Genomic DNA, 12351 nt, shown 5'->3' with positions numbered 1-12351 from the left:
AGAGAAAGTACAATCTGCAAATGGAGGACGTGATTTTTTGACTTTTCACTGTATTTTGCACCAGGAGGCTTTGTGTTGCAAGTCATTAAAGATGGATAACGTCATGAAGGTGGTCATCCAAACTGTTAATTTCATCCGATCCAGAAGCCGGAATCACCGTCGTTTGACAGCCTTCTCAGAGAGAAAGACCACATCTATGGCCTGCCATACCACACTGAGTTAAGATGGTTAAGCCGAGGTGCTGTGCTGAGGCGTTTCTTTGATTTACGAGAAGAAATTGAACAGTTCATGGAAGAAAAGGGCAAACCAGTGTTAGAATTTCATTCCGCAGAATGGATGCAGGATCTTGCATTTATGGTGGATGTTACAGAGCACCTGAATAACTTGAACAAACAGCTGCAAGGGCGCAACAAAGTTGTCACGCAGTATTATGTTAGCATACGTTCTTTCAGGTTGAAGCTGTCATTGTGGGAGATGCAACTTGCCGGTGGTGATGCAGCTCACTTCCCCTGTCTGAAAAATGTGTGCGCGACCCAACATGTGGCAGACATGAAGCGGTTCAAAGATAAAATAACGGGACTGTTACGGGAGTTTGAGCAACGCTTTCAGATTTATGTTTATATGTTTTTATGTTGATGTGCTATTGTTTTTAATTGATTTTATTTTATTTGTATATTTAACCTATTCTTGACTCTGTGGTTCTTGCACTTGTTTGGGGAACAGGATTTCATTATTTTTATCTACATTTCTGCCTGAGAAATGACACCCTGATATAGTTCTGTGATCTGTGATATACTTCTGTGAATCACTGAGGCATTGTGTGTTTGTGTGTTCTTTGTCCTCAGAACTTTCAAATAACTTGAGGTGTTTTATGATTAATAGTGATGTTGTGCTTTTGGACACTGTCCTCAGGCTCCAGCTTTATGTTTATATGTTTTTATGTTGATGTGCTATTGTTTTTAATTGATTTTATTTTATTTGTATATTTAACCTATTCTTGACTCTGTGGTTCTTGCACTTGTTTGGGGAACAGGATTTCATAATTTTTATCTACATTTCTGCCTGAGAAATGACACCCTGATATAGTTCTGTGATCTGTGAAAGTTCTGTTAATCACTGAGGCATTGTGTGTTTGTGTTTTCTTTGTCCTCAGAACTTTCAAATAACTTGAGGTGTTTTATGATTAATAGTGATGTTGTGCTTTTGGACACTGTCCTCAGGCTCCAGCTTTATGTTTATATGTTTTTATGTTGATGTGCTATTGTTTTTAATTGATTTTATTTTATTTGTATATTTAACCTATTCTTGACTCTGTGGTTCTTGCACTTGTTTGGGGAACAGGATTTCATTATTTTTATCTACATTTCTGCCTGAGAAATGACACCCTGATATAGTTCTGTGATCTGTGAAACAGTTCTGTTAATCACTGAGGCATTGTGTGTTTGTGTGTTCTTTTTCATTAGAATTTTCAAATAAACTTGACGTGTTTTATGATTAATAGTGATGTTGTGCTTGTACTATTTTGGACACACTGTCCTCAGGCTCCAGCTTTTTGTTGTATGTTGATCGTATTAAAACAAAGAAAACAATCTGAAGTTGTTGTTTTTAAGTTATATATACCATGATTTTTCCGGTCCGGCCCACTTGGGAATAGATTTTCCTTCATGTGGCCCCTGAGCTAAAATGAGTTTGACACCCCTGGGTTAGACCATAAACTCTCCTTCCAGACTCACATTAACCAACTCCTATCCAAAGTTAAATCTAGAAATCGGCTTCCTATTTCGCAACAAAGCCTCCTTCACTCATGCTGCTAACATTTACATTTACATTTTAGTCATTTAGCAGACGCTCTTATCCAGAGCGACTTACAGGAGCAATTAGGGTTAAGTGCCTTGCTCAAGGGCACATTAACGTCATTTAGCAGACGCTCTTAGCCAGAGCGACTCACAAATTGGTGCGTTTACCCTATAGCCAGTGGGATAACCACTTTACAATTTGGGGGGGGGGGGGGGGGGGGGTTAGAAGGATTACTTTATCCTATCCCAGGTATTCCTTAAAGAGGTGGGGTTTCAAATGTCTCCGGAAGGTGGTGAGTGACTCCGCTGTCCTGGCGTCGTGAGGGAGCTTGTTCCACCATTGGGGTGCCAGAGCAGCGAACAGTTTTGCCTGGGCTGAGCGGGAACTATGCTTCCGAAGAGGAAGGGGAGCCAGCAGGCCAGAGGTGGATGAACGCAATGCCCTCGTTTGGGACTGATCAGAGCCTGAAGGTACAGAGGTGCCGTTCCCCTCACTGCTCCATAGGCAAGCACCATGGTCTTGTAGCGGATGCGAGCTTCAACTGGAAGCCAGTGGAGTGTGCGGAGGAGGGGGGTGACGTGAGAGAACTTGGGAAGATTGAACACCAGACGGGCTGCGGCATTCTGGATGAGTTGTAGGGGTTTAATGGCACAGGCAGGGAGGCCAGCCAACAGCGAGTTGCAATAGTCCAGACGGGAGATGACAAGTGCCTGGATTAGGACCTGTGCCGCTTCCTGTGTAAGGCAGGGTCGTACTCTCCGAATGTTGTAGAGCATGAACCTGCAGGATCGGGTCACCGCCTTGATGTTGGCGGAGAACGACAGGGTGTTGTCCAGGGTCACGCCTAGGCTCTTCGCACTCTGGGAGGAGGACACAGCGGAGTTGTCAACCGTGATAGCGAGATCATGGAACGGGCAGTCCTTCCCCGGGAGGAAGAGCAGCTCCGTCTTGCCAGGGTTCAGCTTGAGGTGGTGATCCGTCATCCATACTGATATGTCTGCCAGACATGCAGAGATGCGATTCGCCACCTGGTTATCAGAAGGGGGAAAGGAGAAGATTAGTTGTGTATCGTCAGCGTAGCAATGATATGAAAGGCCATGTGAGGATATGACAGAGCCAAGTGACTTGGTGTATAGGGAGAAAAGGAGAGGGCCTAGAACTGAGCCCTGGGGGACACCAGTGGTGAGAGCACGTGGTGCGGAGACAGCTTCTCGCCACGCCACTTGGTAGGAGCGACCGGTCAGGTAGGACGCAATCCAGGAGTGAGCCGCGCCGGAAATGCCCAGCTCGGAGAGGGTGGAGAGGAGGATCTGATGGTTCACAGTATCAAAGGCAGCAGACAGGTCTAGAAGGACAAGAGCAGAGGAGAGAGAGTTAGCTTTAGCAGTGCGGAGAGTCTCCGTGACACAGAGAAGAGCAGTCTCAGTTGAATGACCAGTCCTGAAACCTGATTGGTTTGGATCAAGAAGGTCATTCTGAGAGAGATAGCAAGAGAGTTGGCTAAAGACGGCACGCTCAATAGTTTTGGAAAGAAAAGAAAGAAGGGATACTGGTCTGTAGTTGTTGACATCAGTGGGGTCGAGTGTTGGTTTTTTGAGAAGGGGAGCAACTCTCGCTCTCTTGAAGACGGAAGGGACATGGCCAGCGGTCAAGGATGAGTTGATCAGCGAGGTGAGGTAGGGGAGAAGGTCACCGGAGATGGTCTGGAGAAGGGAGGAGGGGATGGGGTCAAGCGGGCAGGTTGTTGGGCGGCCTGCAGTCACAAGTCGCAGGATTTTATCTGGAGAGAGAGGGGAGAAAGAAGTCAAAGCATAGGGTAGGGCAGTGTGAGCAGGACCAGCAGTGTCATTAGACTTAACAAACGAGGATCGGATGTCGTCAACCTTCTTTTCAAAGTGGTTGACGAAGTCATCCACAGAGAGAGAGGAGGGGGGGGGGAGGGGGGGGGAGGATTCAGGAGGGAGGAAAATGTGGCAAAGAGCTTCCTAGGGTTAGAGGCAGATGCTTGGAATTTAGAGTGGTAGAAGGTGGCTTTAGCAGCAGAAACAGATGAAGAAAATGTAGAGAGGAGGGAGTGAAAAGATGCCAGGTCGGCAGGGAGTTTAGTTTTCTTCCATTTCCGCTCCGCTGCCCGGAGCTCTGTTCTGTGAGCTCGCAATGAGTCATCAAGCCACGGAGCTGGAGGGGAGGACCGAGCCGGCCGGGAGGATAGGGGACACAGAGAGTCAAAGGATGCAGAAAGGGAGGAGAGGAGGGTTGAGGAGGCAGAATCAGGAGATTGGAGGGAGAAGGATTGAGCAGAGGGAAGAGATGATAGGATGGAAGAGGAGAGAGTAGTGGGAGAGAGAGAGCGAAGGTTGCGGCGGCGCATTACCATCTGTGTAGGGGCAGAGTGAGTAGTGTGGGAGGAGAGCGAGAGAGAAAAGGAAACAAAGTAGTGGTCGGAGACATGGAGGGGAGTTGCAGTGAGATTAGTAGAGGAGCAGCATCTAGTGAAGATGAGGTCAAGCGTATTGCCTGCCTTGTGAGTAGGGGGGGACGGTGAGAGGGTGAGGTCAAAAGAGGAGAGGAGTGGAAAGAAGGAGGCAGAGAGAAATGAGTCAAATGTGGACATAGGGAGGTTGAAATCCCCCAAAACTGTGAGGGGTGAGCCATCCTCAGGGAAGGAACTTATCAAGGCGTCGAGCTCATTGATGAACTCTCCAAGGGAACCTGGAGGGCGATAGATGACAAGGATATTAAGCTTAAATGGGCTAGTGACTGTGACAGCATGGAATTCAAATGAGGAGATAGACAGATGGGTTAGGGGAAAAATTGAGAATGTCCACTTGGGAGAAATGAGGATTCCTGTACCACCACCCCTCTGACCAGATGCTCTCGGGTATGCGAGAACACATGGTCAGACGAGGAGAGAACAGTAGGAGTAGCAGTGTTTTCAGTGGTGATCCATGTTTCCGTCAGCGCCAGGAAGTCGAGGGACTGGAGGTTGGCATAGGCTGGGATGAAGTCAGCTTTGTTGGCAGCAGAACGGCAGTTCCAGAGGCTGCCTGCGACCTGGAACTCCACGTGGGTGGTGCGTGCAGGGACCACCAGGTTAGAGAGGCAGCAGCCACGCGGTGTGGTGCGTTTGTGTAGCCTGTGCAGAGAGGAGAGAACAGGGATAGGCAGAGGCATAGTTGACAGGCTGTAGCAAATGGCTACAAAAATGCAGAGGAGATCGGAATTAAATGAGCTAAGCATCTGGGAGCGGAGAGAGCAGGGCCTCCCTCACCAAAAACTTCTACCTCAGAAACTAAAATTGTTTCACTGAACCACCCGAACAAAAACTCTCCCAACTTCCACCTTTAGAAATCAGAATTGTTGTGAACCACAGCGGTTCAATGTTTAAAGGAATAGACTCAACCCACTTTATTCAACTATGACACCATAGCTAACTAGCAAGCTAGCATCCAATAACAATAACACACCGTATAGCACCAACCCTTGGTCACAACAAACCACCAATAGTGTGATAACACACTAAACAGATCATTCGTGTCTGTGTCAAGTTCCTTTCATGACGCAGCAATGATTAGACGTTGGCTAGCTAGGACAAGTATATTGTATTTAGCTACTACCGTACAGTTAGCTGGTCGTGTTTGGTAGCTAGCAATGGCCACTGTGTTGACTTTGTTTGAAGAACGGCTAGCTAGCTAGCTTCGTGCTACACCCGGCACACAATGGCTATTGTGTTGACTCTGACTCTGTTCGAAAAAACGGCTAGGTAGCTCGCTTCGTGCTACAGCCGGCACTGCCAAGACACAGTAACTACCCACAACAACCCACGATGCCTAGCTATGACGCCGTAGCTAACTTGCAAGCTAGCATCCATTAACACACAATTTAGCATCAATACTTGGTTACAACAAACTGCCAAGAGTGTGTTAGCACACTAAACAGATAATTCAAGTCCGTGTCTAGTTCCTTTCGTAACGCATAACGCAGCAAAAATTAAACGATGGCTAGGACTACATTAACATTGGAAACAGCTCTCCAGCGTTGCTAATCGATACCAGTAGCTACCCGCTAGCTAGCTAGCCTCGTGCTTCGATACTAACCTACAATTACCTACGGAAACCTACAATAACAACAATACTAACCTATAATAAATACAATACCTAACTACAGCTAACTACCTACCTACGATCTAATACATGGTTAAGCTTTACTCAACACCATATGAGAAGCTTACCTCCTGCTTACCTCCAGCTAGAGAAAAACGCGACCTCTCCCGACCACTGTCTCTCGCCTATGCTAAACATGCCCTCGTAAAACTGACTATCCTACAGATCCTTGACTTCGGCGATGTCATTTACAAAATAGCTTCCAACACTCTACTCAGCAAATTGGATGTAGTCTATCACAGTGCCATCCGTTTTGTCACCAAAGCCCCATATACTACCCACCATTGTGACCTGTACGCTCTCGTTGGATGGCTCTCACTACATATTCGTCGCCAAACCCACTGGCTCCAGGTCATGTATAAATCACTTCTAGGCAAATCCCCGCCTTATCTTAGATCATTGGTCACCATACCAACACCCACCCGTAGGATGCGCTCCAGCAGGTATATCTCACTGGTCATTTCCCAAAGCCAACACCTCCTTTGGCCGCCATTCCTTCCAGTTATCTGCTGCAAATGACTGGAACGAACTGCAAAAATCTCTGAAGCTGGAGACACTTATCTCCCTCACTAACTTTAAGCATCAGTTGTCAGAGCAGCTTACCGATCACTGCACCTGTACACAGCCCATCTGTAATTAGCCCACCCAACTACCTCATCCCCATATTGTTATTTACATTGTTATTTATTTTGCTCATTTGCACCCCAGTATCTCTATTTGCACATCATCTTCTGCACATCTATCACTCGTGTAAATACTAAATTGTAATTATTTTGCACTATGGCCTATTTATTGCCTTACCTCCATAACTTACTACATATAAACACACTGTATATAGATTTTCTATTGTGTTATTGACTGTACATTTTGTTTTTGTTTATTCCATATGGAACTGTGTTGTTGTTTTTATCGCACTGCTTTCCTTTTCTTGGCCAGGTCGCAGTTGTTAATGAGAACTTGTTCTCGACTGGCTTACCTGGTTAAATAAAGGTTAAATAAAAAAAATAAAAAATACTTTCTAAAGCGCATACATCAACTTGGCATGTTCAGCCCTACAGAAGACTATAGTTCAGGTCTCCAAATTTCATCCATGCAAATTAGGAGGGCACACAATTAAATTTCTGAATAACGGCACAGCTATTTATATACACTACATGACCAAAAGTCTGGACACCTGCTTGTCAAACATTTCTTTCCAAAATCATGGGCATTGATATGGAGTTGGTTCCCCCCTTTGCTGCTATAACAGCCTCCACTCTTCTGGGAAGGCTTTCCACTAGAGTGACCTACCACTTCCCGGCTGAGCCGTTGTTGCTCCTAGACGTTTCCTCTTCACACCTAGACGTTTCCACTTCACAATAACAGCACTTACAGTTGACCGGGGCAGCTCTAGCAGGGTAGAAATTTGACAAACTGACTTGTTGGAACGGTGGCATCCTATGACGGTGCCACGACAGCAGGGGTTCAAACTGTAGAAGCAGGGGTTCAAACTGTAGAACCCAGTTCCTACGATTTTATACACCTGTCAGCAACGTGTGTGGCTGAAATAGCCGAAACCACTCATTTGAAGGGGTGTCCACATACATTATACAGTGGGGGAAAAAAAGTATTTAGTCAGCCACCAATTGTGCAAGTTCTCCCACTTAAAAAGATGAGAGAGGCCTGTAATTTTCATCATAGGTACACGTCAACTATGACAGACAAAATGAGAAGAAAAAAATCCAGAAAATCACATTGTAGGATTTTTAATGAATTTATTTGCAAATTATGGTGGAAAATAAGTATTTGGTCAATAACAAAAGTTTCTCAATAGTTTGTTATATACCCTTTGTTGGCAATGACACAGGTCAAACGTTTTCTGTAAGTCTTCACAAGGTTTTCACACACTATTGCTGGTATTTTGGCCCATTCCTCCATGCAGATCTCCTCTAGAGCAGTGATGTTTTGGGGCTGTCGCTGGGCAACACAGACTTTCAACTTCCTCCAAAATATTTTCTATGGGGTTGAGATCTGGAGACTGGCTAGGCCATTCCAGGACCTTGAAATGCTTCTTACGAAGCCACTCCTTCGTTGCCCGGGCGGTGTGTTTGGGATCATTGTCATACTGAAAGACCCATCCACGTTTCATCTTCAATGCCCTTGCTGATGGAAGGAGGTTTTCACTCAAAATCTCACGATACATGGCCCCATTCATTCTTTCCTTTACACGGATCAGTCGTCCTGGTCCCTTTGCCGAAAAACAGCCCCAAAGCATGATGTTTCCACCCCCATGCTTCACAGTAGGTATGGTGTTCTTTGGATGCAACTCAGCATTCCTTGTCCTCCAAACACGACGAGTTGAGTTTTTACCAAAAAGTTCTATTTTGGTTTCATCTGACCATATGACATTCTCCAAATCCTCTTCTGGATCATCCAAATGCACTCTAGCAAACTTCAAACGGGCCTGGACATGTACTGGCTTAAGAAGGGGGACACGTCTGGCACTGCAGGATTTGAGTCCCTGGCGGCGTAGTGTGTTACTGATGGTAGGCTTTGTTACTTTGGTCCCAGCTCTCTGCAGGTCATTCACTAGGTCCCCCCGTGTGGTTCTGGGATTTTTGCTCACCGTTCTTGTGATCATTTTGACCCCACGGGGTGAGATCTTGCGTGGAGCCCCAGATCGAGGGAGATTATCAGTGGTCTTGTATGTCTTCCATTTCCTAATAATTGCGCCCACAGTTGATTTCTTCAAACCAAGCTGCTTACCTATTGCAGATTCAATCTTCCCAGCCTGGTGCAGGTCTACAATTTTGTTTATAGTGTCCTTTGACAGCTCTTTGGTCTTGGCCATAGTGGAGTTTGGAGTGTGACTGTTTGAGGTTGTGGACAGGTGTCTTTTATACTGATAACAAGTTCAAACAGGTGCCATTAATACAGGTAACGAGTGGAGGACAGAGGAGCCTCTTAAAGAAGAAGTTACAGGTCTGTGAGAGCCAGAAATCTTGCTTGTTTGTAGGTGACCAAATACTTATTTTCCACCATAATTTGAAAAAAATGAAAAGTAGCACATTGAACCATGTCACGTGGCGTATTTTTTAAAAGTATTTGGATAGTGCTCAAACAAAGACGTCATATCTGGATTCCTCCATCTTTATGCACCATTGTTTTGTTTGGTCTTTTTCCTGTATTTTTTAGAAGCATCCAGCTGCAGACAGTGAGCGCTGAGGGCGCCCGGTCTGTGAACTTCTCAGATGGTGTTTTTGCTTCTCAGTTGGTATGTGCGCATGCAGTGTTCTAACGCCATGGACCAAGGCTATATACAGGTCAGATCAGACTGGCAAACACAGGTCCAATCAGACTGGCCAACCAGGAATAGGGCCATTCCGCCCCTGGCTGAAACCCTCAAATTAAACACCAGTGGTATTCACTAAGTTGCTAGGTTATATTTAGGATAATCTTTTACAGCTTTGTCATTATATTTTCTATTCTAAAATCATCGTATTGTATTATTTTATATATTTTACATGTGATAAGGCCACACAGAGGGCCAGAGATAATTACAGACAACTGTGATAATTTGGGTGGAAAAATGCCACTAGATGTCATGTTATAAATTACATAAAATCCTTGAAAGTTACCAAACGTCAACTTTGTACGTTACCAGAAATATACCCTCCCTTTGCAACCCTATCTGCACCTATAGCGAACACACCCACAACACATGTAAACACACTGATCTATAATCAGCTCAATTTCTTTTCAACACTCAACACATATAGTTTGGGAGTCCACGAGGACCTGAGGAGTCGAACAAAATCAATTGAGATTCTCCTGGGGAGAAAGAGATATGACAGACTTCTTGATTGATTGACTGACAGACGATTAGCGTGATTGCTGATTGACAGGCAGCTGTGTGAGAGGGTGTGTTTGGTCCAGAGAGTATTACAAGAGCAGCAGTCTCAGCCCTAAGTCAGTCTCAGCTAGTTTCCCTCCAAGTCACCTTGACCCTTAGCTCATCACAAGCAGAAGACCATGCCACACAAAATGGGTGAGTCATTTGTAAGAGTCCTAAACGCTTTTGTGTGTTCCAGATTAGATGCTATTTTCACTTTGTCTTTATGCTAGAAGAAATGAGTTTATTTCATTGAGTAAGAAAAGCATTATCTTCAATACTTTGATGTGGCTTATCTGATCTGGTTGCAGCTGAGAAGGTTCTGATCGTGTACGCCCACCAGAGTACTGGGTCATTTAACGCTGCAGCTAAAGATGCAGCTGTGACAGCTCTGACTGCTCAGGGCTGTAAGGTGGAGGTGTCTGACCTCTACGCCATGAAGTTTAAAGCCTCTGCTACTGTTGATGACATCACTGGTAACAGTCTGAACCATGCGTTACTTAATTACAGTAGTGAATGATAAGTGTATAAGCTTGAGTGCCTATTAAATGCTTAAGGTCACAACAATTTTCTGTTGGCAAGAGCTTTTTCTTTTCTACCTCAACTTGCTTAGTCTCAGTCTGTTATGATTTATCAGGGGAGGTGAAGGATGCTGAGCACTTCCAGTATGGAGAGGAGACCATGCTGGCATGGAAGGAGGGCCGACTCTCTGCTGATATCACTGAGGAACACCGCAAACTCTCTGAAGCGGAGCTTGTCATATTCCAGGTGATCTCCTGCAGTACTGTTAAGTGTCTTAGGCTTACGTGGATGAAGCCAATTTTCCTAACCTCATTTTAAGTGTAGAGCCTTTAGTGCTTTTTGGATGGTGGCTGAAATGCACCCATTCCAGGTACTGGTTTTTGACTAGTGTCTCATCTCTCAGTTTCCTATGTACTGGTTCACTGTTCCTGCCATCATGAAGGGCTGGATGGACCGGGTGCTCACACTGGGATTTGCCTACACCTCAGAAAAGAGGTACAGCCAGGGCATCTTCAAGGTAGGGGATGCATGTAGGGCCTATGTAGATTACATTTTCAACCAGCAATGATCAAGAAATGACTCAGATTTTGCTCTTACTGTTACATCAGCTGTTGTACAATGACACAGGAGACATTTACTGCAATGGGCCTTTTAATAGCACCACAAATGGTTGGTTTACATGCTCCTTCAGTGTTCCTCTTTTGTGGTCCATTCATATCAATGTCTCCTCACCTTGTTTCCCTCCAGGACAAGAAAGCCATGCTGTCCTTCACCACTGGATCCCAGGAGTCTATGTTCAGTGCCAATGGTATCAATGGAGACATGAATGTCACCCTGTGGCCACTGCAGGTATGTTAGGCTTGGCTGACACTACCAGCATGTAGACTGCTGTACTGCAACGTGCTTTTGCTTTCTATATGTTATCTCCACTGGATGTCTGCTTTTATTATAAGCATTTGACTTCCAGGTTGGAAAGTGCTAATTTTAACGATTGGAGGACTGCTTCAGTTGGACAAATCAATTCATGTTTTATATACTTTAGCATGGTTATTGAATAAGTTAATTCCCTCTCTTTAGAACGGCATCCTGCACTACTGTGGTTTCCAGGTTCTGGCTCCTCAGATCTTCTGGGCTCCACCCCACATCCCCGCTGAGGCTCGGGACAGCATGCTGGAGGCATGGCGCACACGGCTGCAAGGGCTTCTGGGAGAAGTACCGCTTACTTTCACACCCTCTGACAGCTTTGATGGTGGGAGGGGCTTCCAGCTCAAAGAGGATGTCCAGGAGAAGCACTCAGCCAATGCGTTTGGCCTGTCTGTCGGAATCCACCTGGGCAAGCCCCTCCCACCCAACAGCCAGCTCAAAGCTGGGGTGTAAGGATACTGGAGGACTGTCATCCCTACACATGCTGCTTATGCTCTAAATAACAAATAAAGATTGGCTTCCTTAAACTGAATGGTGTTCACTTTAATACCACACTTGTTATTCAATGCTTTAACCTAGGTTTCATAGTTGGTCAACTGACTAATTAACTTGTCTTCCACATTTTCTGATGGCATTCAAGTATTTTGTTTAGTTCACTAATCTTGTATGGTAGCCACTGGGTTGAGGCTCACTACTTTACAAAAGCAGCTTCATAACACTCAGTTCCATACTCTCCCCACGCAGACATGCTGTGACCTGTATGCTCTCTCACTGACGGGGTGGCTTGACCCCTCTCCCACATGCCGCTTTGGTTTGGGTCAACCGGCGGGGCCTGTACCCTGCCACTCAAAGCCCTCAGCTTCCATACAGCGGGAAGAAATTGATCCGTTTAGGAGAAGGCTTACCATAGGCAAGGTCGCAGAGGGCTTTCTTTAGATTCAGCGCTAAGTTATTGCATTGTGCTATGAATACACTGCTTGTTACTCCGGATTAGGATTTCTGCAACTGTTTAGTGAAAATGTACCTCTAGGATCGGTTTGGAGTCAGGGGAGCTCCCTTGTTTTGGTGGGAAGC

At 45.5% G+C, this 12351-nt stretch overlaps 1 protein-coding gene across 1 annotated transcript; it reads left to right on the top strand.

Moving 5' to 3' along the window:
* Positions 1 to 9983: 9983 nt before the first annotated feature.
* Positions 9984 to 11730, top strand: LOC311143814 (NAD(P)H dehydrogenase [quinone] 1-like; the record flags this gene model as incomplete). Its single annotated transcript, XM_084179692.1, has 6 exons — positions 9984 to 9987; positions 10143 to 10307; positions 10469 to 10599; positions 10757 to 10870; positions 11101 to 11202; positions 11431 to 11730. 6 exons carry the CDS (start codon positions 9984 to 9986, stop codon positions 11728 to 11730), a joined length of 816 nt encoding a protein of 271 aa, XP_084035818.1.
* Between the last annotated feature and the right edge of the window lie 621 nt (positions 11731 to 12351).

The sequence above is a fragment of the Coregonus lavaretus genome (genome assembly GCF_964263955.1).
Source record: "Coregonus lavaretus genome assembly, chromosome: 16".
Lineage (NCBI taxonomy): Eukaryota > Metazoa > Chordata > Actinopteri > Salmoniformes > Salmonidae > Coregonus > Coregonus lavaretus.
The sequence above is the reverse complement of the archived record's forward strand: the minus strand, read 5'-3'. Positions and strand labels throughout refer to the sequence as shown.